This window comes from Odontesthes bonariensis, chromosome 7, assembly GCF_027942865.1.
Source record: "Odontesthes bonariensis isolate fOdoBon6 chromosome 7, fOdoBon6.hap1, whole genome shotgun sequence".
Taxonomy (NCBI): domain Eukaryota; kingdom Metazoa; phylum Chordata; class Actinopteri; order Atheriniformes; family Atherinopsidae; genus Odontesthes; species Odontesthes bonariensis.
In genome coordinates this window covers 32,209,848-32,232,408 of record NC_134512.1, presented here as the reverse complement: position 1 = coordinate 32,232,408, position 22,561 = coordinate 32,209,848, and the positions used below count along the sequence as shown (strand labels likewise).

At 40.9% G+C, this 22,561-nt stretch overlaps 1 protein-coding gene across 6 annotated transcripts in view; it reads left to right on the top strand.

Moving 5' to 3' along the window:
• The window catches only part of ndrg4 (NDRG family member 4), a 74,780-nt gene extending 60,845 nt beyond the window's left edge, over positions 1-13,935 (top strand). For 4 of the 6 annotated variants that reach the window (XM_075470577.1, XM_075470573.1, XM_075470575.1 and 1 more), the window contains 13 exons: positions 1,335-1,455; positions 2,468-2,530; positions 3,183-3,243; positions 3,523-3,609; positions 3,695-3,751; positions 4,706-4,809; positions 4,902-4,958; positions 6,026-6,077; positions 8,821-8,868; positions 10,223-10,258; positions 10,339-10,390; positions 10,533-10,571; positions 13,477-13,935. In XM_075470577.1, the coding sequence (XP_075326692.1) occupies positions 1,335-1,455; positions 2,468-2,530; positions 3,183-3,243; positions 3,523-3,609; positions 3,695-3,751; positions 4,706-4,809; positions 4,902-4,958; positions 6,026-6,077; positions 8,821-8,868; positions 10,223-10,258; positions 10,339-10,390; positions 10,533-10,571; positions 13,477-13,625 (926 nt within the window). In that variant the 3' untranslated portion in view covers positions 13,626-13,935. The remainder of the gene's footprint in view (positions 1-1,334; positions 1,456-2,467; positions 2,531-3,182; positions 3,244-3,522; positions 3,610-3,694; positions 3,752-4,705; positions 4,810-4,901; positions 4,959-6,025; positions 6,078-8,820; positions 8,869-10,222; positions 10,259-10,338; positions 10,391-10,532; positions 10,572-13,476) is intronic. The other 2 variants (XM_075470574.1, XM_075470579.1) reach the window with 1 other exon arrangement.
• Positions 13,936-22,561: the final 8,626 nt, after the last annotated feature.

Here is a 22,561-nt window from a genome sequence, read left to right as displayed (position 1 = left end):
GGGATGCTAGTGAAGGGCGTAGCGGCTAGCGGCTAGCTTACGACTTCAGGTGGCTTGGATTTTATTTTTGATGTTCATTGAGGTAAACGTGTAAATTAGTTGGTTAAGTGAATAATTATATGAGCTTGGTAAGTGGGTTAGTAGTTTTACTGAGGAAAAAAAAATCGCATTGGTTTGGTAAATCAGTCACTAGCTGTTAGAGATGGGACCAAGTCACACATGTGCAAGTCTCAAGTAAGTACCAAGTAATTTTTTCTTGGGCAAGTCAAGTCACCTTATTATTGCAATTTTACCTGCAGAATCTGATCTTAATAAAGTGAAAACACAAAGATATAAGTAACTGCCAATAAATATCATTGGCCAATGTGTCCAACCTGTCCACCCCGTAACATATCAAGCTAACGTTAGCTAACTACCGACTAAGCTAACAGGTTAATATTAGCTAATTATTATTATTTTATTTTTGGGGGCTTTTTATGCCTTTAATGGATAGGACAGTTGGAGAGAGACAGGAAGCAGGGGGCAGAGAGAGGGGGAAGACATGCAGCAAAGGGCCGTCCGGTGCGGGACTCGAACCGGAGCCAGCTGCAGCGAGGACTATAGCCTATGTACATGGGGCGCCTGCTCAACCCACTACGCCACCGACCGCCCCAATATTAGCTAATTTGACAAGCACTTACTGGTCAGAATGGATCTTCAAATGACGAACAAAGTTGGCTGTCAGAGATGTTGATGCCGCATGTCTTGCACTGTGCTGTTCGTCTTTTGCCGTCAAAATGGTGATTATGAAAGCCGAAGACAACGACTCTCGGTCCCCCTCCCGCTGACATGTTGATGCATATCTGATATGAGTTTATTCTCTCCAATAAACACGTGAGGTATGTAGAGGGCACGACTGATTGACAGGGTAGTGATCCAATCATGACGCCATTCTCAGCCTGCGCTCCTACCGGGTAATCGATATTATTTTTTAAATTAATTTCTTAATTTTATTTTCAAACTGAAAACATGAACTGAATAACACTCCAGTCATTCAAGTCATCGTGTCTCAAGTCTTTTATTTTTTGTCAAGTCAAGTCACAAGTCATCAAAACAGCGACTCGAGTCCAAGTCACAGCGACTCGAGTCCCCATCTCTGTGTATGTCAGATATGTCAGGAGGAGTTTGTGCCCTTTCCAGGCTGGCACGGGATCAGCTGTGCAGATGGCTCCCTTCAGGACCCTCCCTGAACGTGGTGCATATTTAATGTGTCCACATTCCTCTGCTCCCATCCCTCCATCCCCTCACTCCATGCTACCTGTGCTTATTTCCTCTCCTCCTTCGCTCTTCTCCAGACAAGCTGTGCTTCAACTCTTTCTTCAATAATGAGGACATGCAGGAGATCACCAAGCACTTTGTGGTTTGTCACGTCGACGCCCCGGGACAGCAGATTGGAGCTTCACAGCTGCCACAAGGGTATAAAAAACATACATTTGAATTTCTACTAAAGCTACAGCCCACCACTAAATGCTGTTTATTGTAACATATGTTATTCAGGTAGTTAAGCCATACATAAATATCTCAGTTTAGTTGTTTAATTCTGTTTTTTTATTCGTTTAGCTGCGTTCAATGCTTTAAATCTAAATCTAAGTATCTGAATTGTCTATTTATTTGAAATAAATCCAACACTTTATTTCATCTGGGCTTTTTACACTTCAGTTGATTCCAAAAAGGGGGTATTTTATGATTATTCTTTAATAATTGGACTTAGTTATTAAACTGTTATCATTAGATGTTCGCAGTTCAGGGCTAAGTCAACGTGTTATTTTAATTTGCCAGTTTTTTTTATTTACAACACAGTCACTTTTGAAAGCATCACATGTTCAAATAATGTTATTTTCAACATATTTACCTTTTTTAAATGGGATTATAAACAAACCGTAAGCATGAAAACAGCAAAAGAAGAAGACATTTTATCTCTTTGTCAGTTTCAGCTCAGCCAATTTTTAAAAACAGGAATATGATTAAACAGTAAAATGTCTAAATGTCTCAATTAGCTGTAACCATAGAAACCAAAAGCCTATTAAAATAAGAGTGGGTAGCTAAAGATAACAGACAACAGTCCACAACAGATGGATTGTTGTGAATGCAGATGATAGAAATGATAAAGTAATGGTTGTAATAGATATAAGTCATGGATAAAAGTCTTTTTATGTAACAGAGAAAAGGTTTGAGTTGTTAAGTGTTTAAAACCTCCACATTTAGCCTCCTAACGTTACAAATACAAATGTTACATTACTGACTTTTATAGGATTTAGTGGAAATACATTCAGTATGAAATCGAGTCGATGAAGTGGGCGCCATCTTGGAAATAAAACATGGAAATCTCAAACACTGCTGCACAAATGAAATTGAATTGATTGATTTAGGCGAACTATCCCTTTAACCTTTAAAACTGAGTCACATGTCGTGTCTTTTCTCTCCACAGATACCAGTACCCCACCATGGACCAGCTGGCCGGGATGCTGCCCACTGTGGTGCAACACTTTGGGTTGGTGCTCCTCGCTCTGACATCACACAGACATGTTTGCTTTGACCTGCTCACGTTGTCTGATGCTAAAGTGTAAAATCACTCTGTTTTAGAAAGTGATTGGTAAATAAAAACTGAGTAACGCTACACTGGAAAAAATAAGTAAAAAAACAACAAATTCAAGACATTTTTGCTTGAAATAAGCAAAAAAATCTGCCAATGGAACTAGTGAAAATCGGCTTGTCAAGATTTCTTTAAATAAAATGTGATATTTAGGACTTTTGAGTTAAAAGTGATCTTGAAATTAGCTTAAAAACCTCTTCAAATGTAAAAAAAAAGCTTGTTTCATGTGAAATATGTGAAATATGAAGATGTATTGTATTAAAACAAGTCCCTATATCTGGCTGAAATGGTACTTGTTAGGCAGTTGTGTCTTATATCAAGTGTAATGAGATACTCAATGAGACAAATATACTTGGTAAGATTTAGATTTTTTCCAGTGTAATTGTTAAGATTTCAGTAGAAATCACAGCTGCTGCCATCAGGATGAAGTTTCAGCCTGATTACACAGAACCACCTGAGCTGGGCCGCTAACGATGGCGCTCTGTGCCATCTGATCGTGTTGCATTCACACACAGCGGATTATCACTAATGGATTAATGATCTTATTTAGATTCAAGAGCATCGTTGGGATCGGCGTTGGAGCTGGAGCTTATGTTCTGGCCAAGTTTGCTGTAAGTCTGCTTCATAAAGCTGAATCCACCAGACTTAAATGCTTTCTTTCTTCATAATGCTTCTTTTTGATGGACACTTTGACCATTTAATGCATAATATCTATTAGAAGCTGCGTTAAATTAGTTTTTAAATGCCTGTATACAACTTTTTATGTAAACTAATTTCACATATCTGTATCCTATAAGTAATGATAATGATTTCATGAACTGTATTTTTGATTAGAGAGTCTTTAATTTGAGTGTTTTTGGTGTAACCCAGACTGTGTCTTCTGCTCTCAGCTGATTTTCCCTGACCTGGTGGAGGGTTTGGTTCTGCTCAACATCGACCCCAACGGCAAAGGATGGATCGACTGGGCCGCCACCAAGGTGCGCCTTTAACACCCCCCCGCCACATAAGCTCAGATCAGCTGTTTGTTTTATCCAGCCAACGGTGTCTCTGTTGTTTCCTCAGCTGTCAGGTCTGACCAGCACCATCCCAGATGTTGTGCTGCCACATCTTTTCAGCCAGGTAATCTTAAATTCATGGAAAATAACCGCACCACTGTAATATTAGTAAAAAAAAAAACAGTATATCTACCCAAAAACTCCCCAGAGGCTGATATTTTGAAGAGATAAAGCCTGTTTGTAAACAGAATTACATGCAGGGTTGATACTCAGAGCACTTTTATTCAGTTTAAACGCACACAAAGAAGCATTTTTTTAATTTAAAGCATTTTGGTTTTGGCCCAAAATCCATCTGTGATATGTTCAGAGAATATAAACCCAGCAGAGCTCTTAGATCCAAGGACTCAGGTCAGCTGGTCCAGTCCAGAGTCCAGACTAAACATGGAGAAGCAGCATTTAGCTGTTATGCTGCAAACAAGTGGAACAAACTGCCAGTGGAGATTAAACTTTCACCAAATGGAGACATTTTTAAATCCAGGTTAAAGACATTTCTGTTCTCATGTGTCTATGCATGAAATATCTTTTAACTTATCTAGACTGTTGCTTGTTTTTAAATTTGCTTCAATTTCATTTAAATTCTTTTATTTGTTTCTCTTTATATTATTTTATGTATTTTTAATGCTTCTTACACTCCCTGCAGCAATGCTTTTATTTTCTGTAAAGCACTTTGAATTGTTTTGTACATGAAATGTTCTGTACAAATAAATTTGATTTGATTTTGAATGATTCTCCTTTTATAATTGGACTTAAGTATTAAACTGCTGTTATTAGCTGTTAGCATTTCACGGCTAAGCTAGCTGTTTAATGTAAAAAAACAGCTTATTTAGCAGCGTCAGATTTTAATTTTCCAGTTTTTATCTACAACACAGTTCTTCTGAAAGCATTACATGTTCAGATTGTTAGTTTTTTTTTATCTTTGTTTTGTTTTTAACTGCATGATGAAAGATAATTTAACTAAAGACACAGTTCCTTTGGTCTTCTTTCTAAGTAATTAGCGTGTTTGTTTGTTTGTCTGCAGGAGGAACTGATGAGCAGCACAGAGCTGGTGCAGAGCTACCGGCAACAGATCAACAACACCGTCAACCACTTCAACCTGCAGCTCTTCTGGAACATGTACAACAGGTGAGGAAACTCCTGCTGTGCAACACAAACACACACAGTCATATCTCCATGGTAAACACTCACTGACTTTATCTCTTTCTGGCCGGCTTCAGTCGGAGGGACCTGGAGATGAACCGCAGTGGGACGGTGCTCAATGCCAAGACCTTGAAGTGAGTCTTCAGACGCTGTCTCATCCAGGGTCTAACAGGGTTTGACGTTTCCTTAAATCCTCAGAAGAGAAATACTTTATCTTTTATGTTTTGTTTGTTCCAGCCCTCTGAGATGTAAGATTTACCAGCGGTATTATTTGGAAGTTTTTCTGTGCCATCAGAGTTTGAATACGAATTTCTAATATTGAATTTTTACAGCATCAAAATCAGACTTTGAATTTCAAAAACCAACAGAGTAAAAAAAAAATTAACAACTTAAAAAAAGTCAATGAAAAAAAATTCAACTTAAAAAAATTTAATGGAAAAAAATTCAACGAAAAAAAATTCAAAGAAAAAAATTCAATGGAAAAAAATTCAATGAAAAAAAAATTGAATGGAAAAAATTCAATGAAAAAAAATTGAATGGAAAAAAATTGAATGGAAAAAAATTCAATGAAAAAAAATTCAATGGAAAAAAATTCAATGAAAGAAAAATTGAATGGAAAAAATTAAATGAAAAAAAATTCAATGGAAAAAAATTAAATGAAAAAAAATTGAATAGAAAAAATTCAATGAAAAAAAATTCAATGGAAAAAAATTCAATAAAACAAAATTCAGTGGAAAAAGAACCAGAACACAAATGGCAAATAAAGTAAACTCACTCACCGAAGCACCATCACCTGCGTTGGTGGACATGGCTGATCTGAATTTTTTGAAGTTGAATTTTTTTCCACAGAATTTTTTTTAGATGTTGAATTTTTTTACACTAATTTTTGTTTTTAGAAATTGATTTTTTTTTTTTACACTGTTGGTTTTTCAAATTCAAAGTCTGATTTTGATGCTGTAAAAATTCAACATTAGAAATTCGTATTCAAACTCCGATGGCACAGAAAAACTTCCATAGTATTACATCAGTATCTTAACAGGTATTTGAATAAATGTGCTTTTTGTCGTGTAATTTTCTTTTTAAATGGAAAAAACGAACATAGAAAAAGTGCGTCTTTTTGTTCATTGAAACTTGTTGTTAAAATAAAAATGTTAATTTATATGTAAAATATTCACAGTGGATGCTAATTTATTCTGTGCAGGTGTCCTGTGATGCTGGTGGTGGGGGACAACGCCCCCGCTGAGGAGGGAGTGGTGAGTCCAACTTCCCTTTTCTGGAAACTTTGTTTTTACTTTAGGACAGCAGATCACAGCTTTTATACCTTTTATACAGATGTGTAAAAGAAACAGCTCCTCCTCCTCCTCCTCCTCCTCCTCCTCCTCCTCCTCCTCCTCCTCCTCTTCCTCCTCCTCTTCCTCCTCCTCCTCCTCCTCCTCCTCCTCCTCCTCCTCCTCCTCCTCCTCCTCCTCCTCCTCCTCCTCCACCTCCTCCTCCTCTTCTTCCTCCTTCTCCTCTTCCTCCTCCTCCTCCTCCTCCTCCTCTACCTCCTCTTCCTCCTCCTCCTCCTCCTCCTCCACCTCCTCCTCTTCTTCTTCCTCCTCCTTCTCTTCCTCCTCCTCCTCCTCCTCCTCCACCTCCTCCTCCTCCTCCTCCTCCTCCTCCTCCTCCTCCTCCTCCTCCTCCTCCTCCACCTCCTCTTCCTCCTCCTCCTCCTCCTCCTCCTCCTCCTCCTCCTCTTCCTCCTCCACCTCCTCCTCCTCCTCCTCCTCCTCCTCCTCCTCCTCCTCCTCCTCCACCTCCTCTTCCTCCTCTTCCTCCTCTACCTCCTCTTCCTCCTCCTCCTCCTCCTCCTCCTCCTCCTCCTCCTCCTCCTCCACCTCCTCTTCCTCCTCCACCTCCTCTTCCTCCTCCTCGTCCTCCTCCTCCTCCTCCTCCTCCTCCTCCTCTTCCTCCTCCTCCACCTCCTCTTCCTCCTCCACCTCCTCTTCCTCCTCCTCGTCCTCCTCCTCCTCCTCCTCCTCCTCCTCCTCTTCCTCCTCCTCCTCGTCCTCCTCCTCCTCCTCCTCCTCCTCCTCCTCTTCCTCCTCCTCCACCTCCTCCTCCTCCTCCTTCTCCTCCTCCTCCTCCTCCTCCTCCTCCTCCTCCTCTTCCTCTTCCTCTTCCTCCTCCTCCTCCTCCTCCTCCACCTCCTCCACCTGTGCGTTCTCCGTGGGGACAGATGGCCTCTCTGTATCTCAGGTTTTCTCATTAAGTGGCCCAGAAGTGTTTGTGTCTGAGCCAGTTAATCTAAATCAAATCACTCGTCTGTCAGATGGAAGCGGAGGAAGCGAAGCTGTTATAAAACCGCCAGGAAGGAAAGATGGAAAGTAGCACAGAGACGGAGGAGTGTGAGGAGGGAGGAGATATAAACGGAGGTGGTTATATTGAACGAGACAGATGGAGGTCATGTTCGTATCTGGATATTCGACCAGATGATGAATTTAGTCCATTTTTTTTTACTTCCTGCATCTCGTTTGCTGTGAATTTGCATTCATATTATCGGACAAATGAAGCTTTTCAGGACATTAACTCCATTCTGTCTCAGCTGTGTATTTTCTCTTCTGTTGTTGCTGTCACATGGTCACGCGTTAGGCATGACGTGTGAACATCTGCACACATCTGCCTGATTTGTGCACGTGCACACTGCAGCCGAGTGTCGCCCTGCTGAAGTGACTCATCTCTGCAGCACACTGCGGTTTCTGGATCAGGACCGCAGCACAATACAATCCCCACATACACCTGGCACACTTTCCCCTGACGTCTGTGACTGCGCATAAAGTTGATTTGTTTCTCCCTAAAGGAGACACTTTGTGCTCTTTTTACACAAGTTTTACACGATTTAAAGAAGCCTTAATGAGACGTTTGTGATGCGCTTTGTTCAAAATAACACAAAGATACAGAACAGCCATGAATTAGCTTGTTTTAACTTGGTTCTTCTCCTCAGACGGGGTGTATTAACTGACATCTGTCCTACAGCTTTAAGATAAAATAAGGCACCTCTGCTTATTGTTGGGAGGGTTTCTTTGGGCTGTTGTTCTGATGTCTTTGGTGCTGGAGACGGCTCTTTAACACTGTGCACACGGGGTCATACAGCAGGCGTGCCGAGGATGTGAGAACAAATGAGCCAGTGTCTTTTTATACTCTTGGAAAGAGTTGCACATCTACATTGAGATGCCAGAGTACAGCACAAAGAGAAACTGCAGCAAAAAAGAGGCAAATCAACTATAAACAGATGAGGGAAAAACGAGTTCAAGAAGTTATCTTGGAAAAGCAGAGTTTTCAAGAGCTTCTTGAAGGTAGAGGGGGGGGTCCTGCTCTGGAAGCACTTGGTCGGTCATTCCACCAACGGGGCATCATGGAAGAGACGGATGTTGAGTCATTCTCATGACATGTTAGTCTTGTGTGGTTTGCCTTTAATTCTTCTGCATATTTTACGTGTGTTCTTCTTTTCCTGCAGCAGCTTCGGTGCTTTTATCAGAGCGATTTTATTATCTGTGCAATAGGTTTGGGTTTAATTGGATTTAATGATGTGTAAACCATTGAAATAATTTAAAATCAGTTCTAACAGGGACTCTGTGTCGGCGTGACGCTGTTCAGATCTGTGTGATGAGCTGATTAGGAGGCCAGCAGTCGAGCTCGGGAGATGCTGAATTAACTGGAGATGAAGGCATTAATTAGTGTTTCTGCATCTGATTATTTGACGGAGGCTAAAATGACACTAAATCCTTCTCTGTGTTTGGTCTTTTGGGGGATATTTCATTCAGTTTTAAAAAGTTAATTCGTGTCCACTGGTTAACAGGAAGTTAGAGAGTGTTGTAATACGCGCAGTTATTACATATCATCGCTGTTAAAGTCCCTGTTTCATTGCCTGGTGATACGATCAGAGGTTTCTTTTTACTGCAGCTTTTCTCTTTGCTCATTTAACTCTTAAGTGCTGTTTTTGTCTTTGTCTTCAAGGTCGAGTGCAACTCCAAGCTGGACCCAACCAAAACCACCTTCCTGAAGGTAACTCCTCGTCCTCGTCTCACCTGCAGATTCAAACAATCTTTAAAGTCAGTTGATTGATGAAAAGTTGGGTTTGATGCTCAGCAATAATAACTTTTCTATTTAAATTATTTTTCTAAAAGAGATTTTTGGTCGTGTGACATATATTTTAAGAAAGAAACTCCATCCTCCCCTTCCAATGAAATTAAATGTAGTGATAAATATTAATGCCAGCAGATGTATTTCTATACACTTATAGATCATAGTTAAATATGTGTAAATATATTCAGAACATATGAAATAAGCCACTCTGACTATTGTAGATACAACAACCCAGCACGATCATTTGGAGACAAAAGTTGCCCTGAAAACCACCTAAAAGATCTGTTTGAACAGAAAAATAAAACATTTAATGTGGGAAATGTTCTGTTTTGAGTGGAATAGATTTGAGTAATAGAAGCAGTGCAAAACAGCTGTGAGGAAACATCAAGAAAACAGCACAACCAGAAAGAGTTGCACATCTACATTGAGATGCCGGAGTACTGCACAAAGAGAAACTGCAGCAAAAAAGAGGCAAATCAACTATAAACAGACGAGGGAAAAACAAAAAGTTGCAAAACAACCACACAGGACAAAATAATCAAAGAAAAAAGAAGAAAAACAACAACGCAGAGATAAGAAATGCCAAAAAGAAAAAGAAAACAAACGTGAAAATACAAAAAACAGCCAAAAAAAGAAGAAAAACAACCAAGATGCAAAATGATGACCAAGATAAAGAATTCTGAAAATACTCAAAATGACCACAAAGATGAGGAAATATCACAAAAGAGAAGAAAAATAATAATATGACACAAAACAGCTGCAAAGAGAGTAAAAACCAGCCAAATAAAGAACAAAATAAACAACTTAGAGATGCAAAATGACGACAAAAAGAAGAAAACAATGGGGCGGTCGGTGGCGTAGTGGGTTGAGCAGCCGCCCCATGTACAGAGGCTACAGTCCTCGCTGCAGCTGGCCCCGGTTCGAGTCCCGCACCGGACGACCCTTTGCTGCATGTCTTCCCTCTCTCTCTGCTTCCTGTCTCTGTCCTATCCATTAAAGGCATAAAAAGCCCCAAAAAATATTTTTAAAACAAGGATGTAAATACATGAAAGAACCACAGAGACATGCTAAATGACCACAAAGATCAGTAAACATAATAAAAGAGAAGAAACACGGACAAAAAACAGCTTCAAAGAGATAGAAAACAGCTGAATAAAGAACAAAAAGAGTATGTATAAGATAATCTGATGTTTAGCTGGACAGATGCAGCAAAGTGAAATGTTGTGGTGAGCCGTCTGCATGCTGGCTAACAGCTGATCTCCTCTTGTGGCAGATGGCTGACTCTGGTGGACTCCCTCAGCTCACACAGGTAACCGCTCGCACAATCAATAAACTGCCCCACACATGCATGGCATACAAGCTGAGTGACGGAAACATTTTGTCTTGCAGCCCGGCAAGTTGTCCGAAGCTTTCAAGTACTTCCTGCAGGGGATGGGCTACAGTAAGTACCCGCAGTGGTGTAACCCGTCGGTTAATGAGTGAACTCCTGTAAATACTGACGCCATGTTGTTGTAGGAATGGATGAGTGATGTGTTTACCGCAGAGGGATTGTGTTAATCTTGCCCTCTGTCTTCCTTGCCCAGTCGCTAATATGAAGGATCGGAGGTTGAGTGGAGGGCCAGGTACTTTCCCCCCTCCCTGTTCTCCTCTGACCTCCTGCTGCTGCCCTGTTTGATGGCATCTTAAAGTTCCCTTTTCATTTATTTTGGTCCATTTTATTTGTGTATGAATAATGATTTTGGGCTGCGATGATCAGTTTTACTTTTGCTCTCATTTCTGATGTTTTATATACCTTCTGTCCCGAGGACATTAAACCCCATCATTGTTTTATTAACACATTTTTTTCCTCCAGAGGAAAAATATATTGCCCTCACTCCCGCCTCCCCCCCCATTCCTTCACCATTACATTACCAGGACTGCTCTTTGCATGGCGCTCTGCTAGCTTTGAGCAAAGCCTTAAGGCGTAAGTTTAGTTAAAGTGTTGAACAAATCTCATAAAACATGCATCAACTGCTAACTAATTCAATTCAATTCAAAATTTATCTATACACTGGAAAAAATGCCCCTCCAAAAATAAGTAAGAAAAACAACAAATACAAGACGTTTTTGCTTGAAATAAGCAAACAAATTGAAAAAAAAATGAAGATTTCTTGAAATAAAATGTGATATTTGGGACTTTTGAGATAAAAGTGATCTTGAAATTAGCTTAAAAACCTCTTCAAATGTCAAAAAAAGCTTGTTTCATATGAAATCCGACTCTATTTGTTTTCAAGACTTTTTCATTTAACAAGATATTCCAGATGTATTGTCTTCAAACAAGTCCCTATATCTGGCTGAAATAGTACTTGTTAGGCAGTTGTGTCTGATTTTAAGTGTAATGAGATATTTTGACTAGAAATGAGACGAATATACTTGGTAAGACTTTGATTTTTTCCAGTGATTTGGCACATTAAAACAACCTCAGCTGACCAAAGTGCTTCGCAATAGCAACTGCATCACATATTAAGAGAGTCGTCAATAAAATAGCAATAAGAATAACTTCATCACAGATAAAAATAAAATTTAAGATGAAATTAGCAATAAAATAACAATAACAGTAACAATAAAAGGAGCAAGCCAAGGTAAACTCCATTTCAGCTAGTGGAAGGCCAGGGAAAAGAGATGTGTTTTCAGTCTGGATTTGAACTGGCCTGAAGACTGACTAATACCTTTAAAGGCTCATCTTCGGCTTGAGGTTTTTGTTGCTGATCAGACAAATTCTGCAGTAAATTAACGTTAAACATTTTGTATCGAAGCTGCGAATCGATATTCACAAAGACAAAGTTTAACCAGACTTTTCACATTTTATATTAAAAAGATTTGTTTTGGGGAGATTTAGCCCACATAGTCTGATGAGAAATGAAAGCAGCCATTTTACAGCTTTTTCCTGAATACTGTCGTCACGTTCGGTGCCGGAAGAAACGATAAAAACGGACTAATGGTTGGATTTGATGTTTTTTGGTGTAAATACAGAATGTCGAAATAAAGAAATAACTGTAAAGTCACACGTGTGAGGTTGTGCGGAAAGAATATATACCAAACCAGGCAAAGTTTTTAGTTTTTAAACAGTTTTTAAGGGGGATTTATAAAGGTAAACGTGACAGATTTAGCTGGAAAATAGACGGATGTTTCTTCTGTCTATAATGAAGGCAAACCAGCAAACATTTTAATGCACACGATAGTAAAGAAAGCAGCCATTTTACAGTCTGCCAGCTCATAAAAATTACTTTAAGTTAGCACGATGCTTACGATTTAGCCGTTAGCATCATGTTACAGTCTGTATATATGATGGGCTGTCGGATACGCAAGGCAGTTCACCTCCCGCTCAGTAGGCAGCGCTACGTTAAACGACCCAATCTCGCGACGTCTATCGTGAAAGGCGTTGGTTGGTTGTTCACCTTCCGGCTCCGTTCCACTCCTCACAGTGAACGATGGCGAGCGAGAGAGAAAGACTGTTGTTGGAGTTGGAGCTGAAATGCAAATAATTTTGACCAAATGTTGACCGGCCACAAAGTGAACTCTTTCAAAAATGGCGGCGTTGTTGTTCTGAGAGGAAGGAGCTAAACCGGAAAAGTGATTCCGGAAATGATGTTGTTAAATTAGCCGACCAATCACAACCCTTGCGGTCTCCGTTGCCTCGACGGATAGATAGAAATGTTGGCCGACGCACGCAAGCTACGGATAGCGTCTCCGGGAGGGTCTCTGTTGACGGAGAGAGCTCTCCGTAGGCGACCATAAATCAGCCTTTAAACTGACCCACGAATACAGTTTGAACAGTTTTAACAACTTTCACTAATAAAGAGTAAACAGTTTATTACAGTTTTACAATCATAAAGTTGCACAAACTGAACTCTGAGTGCACGCTGCTGACGCATCACAGCTGACGTATGAGTTAGTCGGCTGCCTTTTCTCACCAGCTACAAACAGGGATATTCTTCAGTTTTCCACAGAGATGGGGACTCAAGTCACTGTGACTTGGACTCAAGTCGACTCGAGTTGCTGTTTTGAATACTTGTGACTTGACTTGACAACAAATAAAAGACTTGAGACACGACATCAAGCACAACTTCGAACTTTGTTCATCATTTAAAGATCCATTCTGACCACTAAGTGCTTGTCAACTTAGCTAATATTATCCTGTTAGCCTAGTCAGTAGTTAGCTAACGTTAGCTTGATATGATACGGGGTGGACAGGTTGGACACATTGCCCAATGATGTTTACTGACAGTTACTTATATCTTTGTCTTTTCACTTTATTAAGATCAGATTCTGCAGGTAAAATTGCAATAATAAGGTGACTTGACTTTGACTCGACTTGCCCAAGAAAAAATTACTTGAGACTTGCACATGTGTGACTTGGTCCCATCTCTGGTTTTCAACATTAGCATGTTCTCCCTCCATCTCCCCAACATCAACTGATCACACCCTCTATCTTCAAAGAATGTGATGCTGAACACTTCCCTCTGCTTTCTACCACCTCCCTCCCAGTGCCCTCGGCCAGTATGACCCGCCTGGCTCGCTCCAGGACGGCCTCCCTGACCAGCGCCGGCTCCATAGACGGTAACCGCTCCCGGGCCTGCACCAACTCCGACAGCACCGACGGAGTGGTCACCCAAACCATGGAGGTGTCGTGCTAAGGGCGACGGAGACGACGGAGGAGGGGGGTGGAGGGGATGGAGCGGGAAAGCAAGAGATGGGAGGATTGGTGTGAGGTCTGACAAAGGGTGTAAGGTGAAGGCCCCCCCTGCCTGCCATCTCCCCTCCGTCCCTGTAAGATACCATACGTATTGTTACTAACAGCTCCCCTTTAAACATCCACCCCGACCCCCCTTTGCCCAACACTTAAAAGATTTAAGCAGCTGGTTTTGTTCCTGAGGTGTCATTATTGTGTTTGCTAAGTGTTCCCTCATTTTTTTTGCTTGCAACCCTTTCTTTCACCCCCCCCCCCAATAAAAAACACACACACAAGCACATATAATGAACAACCCGGTCTGCACTGGAAAAAATGCCCCTCCAAAAATAAGTAAAAAAACAACAAATACAAGACGCTTTTGCTTGAAATAAGCAAAAAAAATCTGCCAATGGAACTAGTGAAAATCGGCTTGTCCAGATTTCTTGAAATAAGATGTGATATTTAGGACTTTTGAGATAGAAGTCATCTTGAAATTAGCTTAAAAACCTCTTCAAATGTAAAAAAAAAAAAAGCTTGTTTCATATGATATGTGACTCAAAACAATTTGTTTTCAAGACTTTTTCATTTAACAAGATATTCCAGATGTATTGTCTTCAAACGAGTCCCTATATCTGGCTGAAATGGTACTTGTTAGACAGTTGTGTCTTATATTAAGTGTAATGAGATATTTCGACTAGAAATTAGACAAATATACTTGGTAAGACTTTGATTTTTTTCCAGTGTGTCAGCAGTCCACACTGCAGTACGTCATAAAACAGCTGCTCTTAGCATCCGATACGAAGGTGAAAATGTCGCACATGGAAAGGAAAGCAGAGCTTTCGGGGGTGCCGTACAGGGATAAAACAGAAAAAGGGTTATGCATGTGTATGAAGTAGTTTATGTTTGCTTTCTTTTTGGTGGGAACCTGTGGGTATCTCTCTCTGTGAGCTTTGTAAGAACTGTTTTCTCCACCCACAAGTGACAGAACACAGGCTTATCGTAGCTGAGTACATCTGTAGCGTTTAGAGAAGCTCTGTTAGTTTTCTTGGAGCATGATTAAAGGGGCAGCCCGCTTACTTAAAGCTGCACTTGGTAAACATTTACGGGAAAACGCTTCAGTGACAATTTAAAACTCAAAAGAATGATAATGTCAGCAGATGTGTTCTCGAACCGTATCATCAATAACACCTTTTGTAGTCCAATCGAACTTGTAAAACTCCACCTCTGGTTTGTCGTAAACCTTCATTCTGTGTGCGTAAGCTGTGAACTGAATATTACCTCAAAACAGGAAATTAAACACCAGCCAGTCGTAATCGCTCTGACCCTGCGCCACCACACCACCAGAGAGCTTTGAGGACACGGCTGCAGCGTTTAATTAATCTTTATTTTGCGGAGGAAGACAATCTGGAGCTGTATATTTTTACATGAGCCTAAAACTAAAATTCCTGAACAAAACGTGCCCGCGATTGCCGTTGTGCAGCTCAACTTGGCTGTGACTGGCTTTTGGGTGTCTTAGTATTGAGAAAGCATGAAATTTGTGGTCAAATGTGGGGCCAGTAGGCTAAACCATCAAAGAAATATAGCAGTTTTCTCAAATATAACCAGCCAATCAGAGACAGTGTTAGATTACAAACTGGTGCTATGAGCTGACTTTTGGGTCATCCAAATCTGATGTACCAAGTATGGTAAAGTGAATGTTGGATGCACAAACGGTGGAAGCTGCATCATAAATGTTGAACAAATAAAGCTCAAAGCATAATCATAACCGTAGTAACGGCTGAAACACGACTAAATTAAAGCCTTCGGTGAAAAGACGCCTTCCCATGAGCCTTTGCGCCTGTTACGCGACTCCCTGACGTCCGAAATACTTTAAATATCTGACACAAAGGCGATTGGGATTCTGGTTAAAAGGTGGAAGACAAATCCAGTCTCTGGTTTTCTGAGCTGAGCGCTTCACTACAGAGACGTGGGCCGGACTCAGGATTATATCTCAATGCTGTGAATTTAGTATTTCAGTTTGAGTAGCCGAGCATGAACACATGAAGCATGTTTCCAGGCATGCAGCGAATGAGAGCATGACAGTGATCTGTTGAGGTTTAAATGGATTTTTGCATCACGACGGAGAAGAACTGGAGAAAAGTTTGGGGCTCTTTTGAGCAGCGTATTTACTCCCGTCAACTAGATCATAACATTGATTGTGAAACCCGAAGCTTTGGATGCATAAATCTCCCAAACTAAACATATTTAACCAGTTCAGGATGCAACATTCAAACATTCTGAATGAAATCTGAGGTTGCACGTTACACATTTGAGTCTGTACTTCAAAAGAAACCCATTAAATCAACTATTATCGATACCACCGCCTAAAGTTAAAGCAAAAATCTCCCAAACATCCATGTTAAAATAAAGAGTGGAAACAATGATAGTCAAATGCTAAAAGGTGAAAAATGTGCATTTTTCCAGCATTTTTACATCTCAAAAACCTAAATATGTTAAACGTTGGCACGTATGTGTGGGACATTAGTTGTTTTTTAACACGTTTCTCCACCTGCGACCGGACAAATCAAAGCTAAACGTAATAAATTCGATGTTTTGAAGCCCACATTTCCCCGTATAGCCGCCATGTTGCAGCCACATTGTGCAAAATTGCTGGGTGCAGCTTTAAGCTCCGTGGGCCGTCTCATATTTCTTAGACAAGTCACTACATTAATATAGTATAGAAGTATTTATGAACACGTCTGTGAATGTGAAAGTAATCTTAGGGCATTTTTCATTAACACCTCACATGTGGTTAGCTGAAAACAGCTGTGGACGTAACCTTCATCATCAGCCTGTAGCTCCACTGCATGGAAGCGGTTCTGTCCACAGTCGGCTCTTTGTGGTCTCTGATCGACAATCACACTCTGACCCAAACCAAACCGGACCGGGGAGAAGAACCGGGGAAGGACCAGGCCGACCCCCGCTGGCTGTGCCTCTGGGGGCGGCACCAAAGAAGTTCCCTTACAGCGCCCAGCCTGTCTGCGTGGACATACCAAAGCTGCCCACACACACGTGCACACGTTAACACAAACACACGCTCACACCTTCACACACGCACCGAAAGGAAAGCTGCGTGGGCTGGGTTTTGTAACGGAACAGCGCCAAAGAAATACATGAAATTCACACGAAGAAGAAGGAATCCATTGCTATGTGGTCAGTGGGTGTTTGATGTGCCGTGTCTAGTGCTTTTAGTGCGTCCATAAGTGTAGACTTAGTCTAGAAGTGCCGTGTTCTGTCATCCTGGACCACCTCGGTAGAGATCGGACGTGGCGTCCTCTGGTTTTTCGGAGCGTTAATGTACATTATTCAGGTACCATCGCTTCACTTCTTCCTGCTTTCAGTTTTACAGAAAAAAAAAAACAACAACAACAACTTTCAGTCCCCTCTAAGAAGGGACGTAGCTTCCATTTGCTGAGGTGTGCGTTCTTCCTGAGGCGGCCTGTAAGAGGCGGGGCTTTTTTTGGCGCCATTTGGGCTCCAAGTTCGGAATGTAGGGCAACCCCCAGCCACCCTAAAAAAAAAAACTCACAAGGTGCCCCGGCTCTCACAGGCACACCCAGCCGCACCCTAAAGGGCTATCAGCTGAAGTCACTTTTATAACATGTTGGTCGAGTTGTAGTCATGCGTCTGAGCACCAGGGGGCGGCAGAGAGCAGCGGGCCGGAAGAGGTTCGGCGCCTTTTGCTTTGTGAGCAAAACAGAGAGAGATACTGACCTGAAATATAGTAGGAAGTATAGTTTTAAAGGAAAAGAATGTGACAATTCTGAAGCATGAGAGATTAATTGTTGATTTGTTTTTGGAATATTGAATAAGCTTAATGTTTTGAAGACGTGTTCGAGGCTATTATGAAATCGTGAGGATTTTTACAGACAGTAGAGTTTGTGTATGATCATCACTCAGTGTTTCTTCTCTAGATGAAGCTATTTTCTGCCATCTACGCTCTGGTTTCCTCCTACACGACTTCCACCCACACTGCCTGGGGGGCTCCTGAATGTATCTTGTCCCTTTTTTGAAGTGCTGTACAGTATTGTCAACCTACACCTCATTCTCACTGTGGTTTGCACTTCTTCTTATCTTTGCCCCTTAGCCTTCCTCTTTAAGGTATTTCAATGGTAATGTCGACTTCTGAGAGTCCGCAGGTCCAGTAAGCTGGCACTGGATCAGTTTTAGACCTTGGCCCTCCTCGCTCTTGTAGATACTTTTTATTTATAGAGCAGGTTACCTGAACCGAACACTAATACTACTGTAATGTGAGAAGACGCATTTCTGTTCCACTTCTATCCGATTTTTTTATAGGAAACTGTAGGATGTAACCTCATCTTGGTATTATGATCTTGATTCATGTGTTGCTACTACTCTTTTGCTTCTTCGTACTGCTGTTATGATTAATTTGTATGAAGCAATACGTTCTTCTTTTTTTTCTTGTTTGGATTGTTTCATATTGTGGGAGACTTCCCTGTTAGCTTGTTTCTATTCACAACAGTAGAAGGACTCTTACCTGCTTTGTTGTCATTCAGATGTGTACTGTAAAATTTAAATATATTATAAAAACAATATAAATACGAACTTAGATGTTCTTGTTCATGTACTTATCAAGTAACGAGTAAGAAATAAAGACCTGATGTCAGAATTTGAAGCGTCAGATCATTTTCTGTGAAAACTGAGCGAGACTGAGCGGTTTTACCAAAGATAAGAGTGATGAACCCCCTCCTTCAATGCAGAGGGTGTAACACATTCAGGGAAGAGCTCTCATTGATAGAGCTACACAGACCAAATACAGCTGCCCAGGAATTATCTTTAACCAGGGATGGACAGATATTCAATTTCATTTAGTTCAGTGTTACTGAATTAGTTCTACTGCTGCAGTGTAATTCATTACTAAAGATGCGTAATTTTGTTACAGATAGATAATTGGAAGCTTGGCAACAACTTTTCTGGTGAGTTCTCGCACAGTCGAGGCAGGTAACACAGGTGAACTCTCTCAGTTCAACATGTCCACACTGTAACGAATTGCTGTATATTTACAGTGGATTTACAACAGTATCCTACCGTATTTTATAATAATTGTAAAATACTGTTGAATATTCATCCCTCACATGTAAATTAACAGTTAAATCATTTAACAATACCAGTAGATAACTGTGATTTAACAGAATGAAACAGTATTTGTAATGAATTGCTGTAAATTTACAGTGGATTACTCCAGTATCTTACTGTATTTTAAGATAATTGTAAAACACTGTTAAATATTCGAGCTTACATGTAAATTAACAGTTAATGCTCAGTTAGCAATTAGAAACTGGAATTTAACAGAATAAAACAGTATTTTCTGTCAGTCATTACCCATCAGCATCTTACTGATGATTGCGGGCTTATGTTTCTGTTTTGATGAAAGCATTTCTTTACTGATCAAACTCCTCATTTTAAAACCACTAAGCGTCCCTGCTGCCAGTATTTTACTGTTATTTTACGGGGAAATTCTTCACGGTGCAGGATCACACCATCTGTTTCCAATCGAGCGCTGCAAGCCTTCCTCCTTCGCCATGTCTCTGTAGAAAAAATTCCCGTTTGGCATCCTCGCCGTCTCCTCTTCAACTCACCCAGATCTGTAGTCTTGATCCAGGCATTACTCGGGTTTTTGAAAAATCAGTTCCTCTCACGGGCAAACAACTTTACAGTTGCCATGGTCACGCATCTTAACGGAATGCGAAGAAACTCCAGCAGCGCAGCATCCGAACCAACGTGGAAAAAACTCTTCAGAAATCTGTGTTTTCACAGAAGAAAAAGGACTTTAGATTGTTTACGAGATGCAAAGAGAGACGTAACATCGCTATTGCAGCTGGCTGCCACTAGAGCGGCGCCATACTCAGAAACATAGTGCGTAAACGAGGGGTTGGGGGGGGTAAAATCTACTTTTAGATGCATCACTAGGCAGATGTGGACGATTCTGAATTGATTTGAAACTAGATCATCTTCATCTTAATCAATAACCTGATTTTGAGGAACATAAAAAACGAAACCCGGAAGTGCGTAAGCGCAGCACCTGGACAGTTTATGGAGAACTCATAACGGAGTCACGAGGAGATGGCTGGGCAGGAATTATGACCAACACCCCCTGCACTAAGAGCCAGCGTTTGGAAGCACTTCGACTTCTATAGATTTTAAGAAAAAATTGACTCGGACAAGAGCCGCACTGCCTGCAAACTGGTGCATCGGAGTGGGTGCTGGCCCGCTTTCATTGGTAGTCGGGTGGTCCGGTCCTCCCTGGTGTCAGACGGGGCCTCTGCTGGGAGGTTGGGTAGTTCTTCGACTCCCTGGGTCCTGCACTCGACACTCAGCCGGTAGACTGGCGCTTCTGGTTCCCTGGGGCCTCTGTCGAGGGCTGCGGGGGCTGCCAGTTGTCCAGGTCTTGGGGCCCTTTCTGCCTGCTTCTGATTCCGGTTGGGGCGGTGGTGGCCCTCTGCACTCATTATTGAGCACAATTCATGTAACTCCTATGCCATATATTTACGTATGTACACTCTCAGAAAATAAAGTACAGAATTGTACCTTTAGGGGTACAATGGCTTGTCACTGGGACAGTACCCTCAGAAGGTATAGTTTTGTACCCTTGTGATTTGTACCTCTGGTGGCAATTTTGTACGCTTATACGGAAGTAGCCTAACACAGACTGTCTATTGTACCCCAGCATGTAGAAAAAAGATACATATGTACCTTTTACCACTTGAGTACATACTGTATATGTACCTTTTGGACCCTCAAAAAGGTACATATATGTACCTTTAGGTCCAATAATTAACCCTAGGGGGTACAAAAAAGGACTGGTACTGTACCCCTATTTCTGAGAGTGTACTTATGTGTCATCATGCGGTTTTAATCATTAGTATCCACAGTGATGTTTTCATACTCTTGCTGCTTGTGTTGTTGCTGTTTGTGTTTTCTTGGTTTGTCTTCCTGCAGGTGCTCCTGACAGTTCTCCGCCTGGTTTTCCAACAGCAGCCGTGGGGGAGTTTTACATCAAGTCTCTGCTGGTTGTCTGGTTTTGTCCGGTTTTCGTTGTTATTGTTTCTTTTGTATCTTTGTCTCTTTTCTCTTTTTTTTTTGTTCCGCCTGTCAGGTTCGGCAGTGATATATGATTTAAACAAGGATAAATAAATAAATGTTTAGGGCTTAGATTTATATCCATAAAGCTTCCCTTGGCAAAGCAAATTTGTTTGGCACAACATGGCATTCAGACCATCATTCTCTGAAAAGTTGAAGCGAATTACAAAGTCCTTTGAAACTGTTATGCGAAGGATTTATGACCGTATTCAGTCGTTGAGAACCAATAAATAAAAGCAGCTGGTAGTAAATTAATGATGGATCATTAAAAGTACTTTGCTTTAAAAGTGCAAAGTTGTCACACAGGTGGAAGAGCGGGCGCGAGTGTATCGTGATGCATCGATAATCGTTTTAAAATTTCATTGTAGCCTTGTTTTCAGCCAGCTTAAACACCCAGCTGATGTTTATCGGATGTTACTGTTTGGGTTTGTGGATTTTTTGTTTTTTTCCTGTCTTAGATTTTCTGTATTTTGTTTTCTTGTTTGTGTTCTCGAGCCATTGGTTTCAATTAGGATTTATTCTTTTATTATTGTCTTTTATTCTCATGGTTTCTTGTTCTTTAATTTTCTGTTCCCTCTCTTTTCTCTGTCATAATTTCTTAGTCTTTTCTTCTGTGTTCTTGGTTAAGCTTACTTTGTCCCTGCATTCAGTCCCATGTTTAGGTTTTGATTACTCTTAGTATCCTCAGTTTTCATGTGTGATCCTCAGCTCCACTTCCACAGCTGTCTCCAACTCAATCAACCACAGCTGCAGCTGCTTCCTCATTAGTTCCCCCAAGTATATAAACTCCTTTGTTCAGTTCAGGTTTTATCAGATCCTCACTGTTACAACCTTCTGGAAATGTGCTGTAGTCAATTCGTTCCCTTGTATGTTTCATCTGATCAGATTAGTTTTGTATTTAGGTTTTATTGTCTATAGTTTTCACAGTTCAGTTCTTGGTTAATCCGGCTCTTGGTTTCTGTTTTCTAATAAATGACCAATCAAGCTTTCAATCTGCTGATCTGCATTTGGGTTCTCTCCTCTCCATCACAAACTTTCCCTGAAACCAACAGGCCTGGCCTGCAGCTGCAGATTCAGCAAACATCCAGTCGGTGGCAACTTACTTCCATAACAGCCACTCTATGTTTCACAAAAACATTTTTTGTTTGGCCCCTCAAGGACTGAAGTCTTTGAGTGTGTAACAGCTGAACAGGCCAACAGAGCTTTTAAAGTGTGGGTTTTCCTCATGTGAAAGGTTACAATAAAAGTTTAATACATTTGAAATAATTTGTGCTCCTTCAGAGATGAAGGATTGAGATTCTAACTGTTTTTCTACAGTTTTACTGATTTTAGACAAAGGAAGAAATTAATAGAAAAACAATCGGTTTTGGCGATGGGATCTTGGCCAAACAATTAATTTTGAACATCAGTGCTGGTTGAGACCCACATTGTCCCGGTTTTTAACAAACCCAAAGACCAAGATTAAGGTTTGCAGATGCTCCACCAAGTTTCACAAAGTAGATTTTGGGTTCTGAACAAAACTGTTGGGTAGATGCTGTCATGGTCTGAATTTTTGTGTTTTTGGTTTCTTGGTTTCTAATGATGGGTTCTTCTAGTTATTTAGTTGCTATTATAGGTTTATCTTACTTTGGTATCCGCTTAGGTTTCACCCTGTTTCCACATTCTGTATCCTTGTGTCACTTTTGACTGCAGGAGGAAACTTTCGGTTCCCAAATCCAGATGTGAGACAGCAAAGCCGAATGAATGAATCCGACACATGCA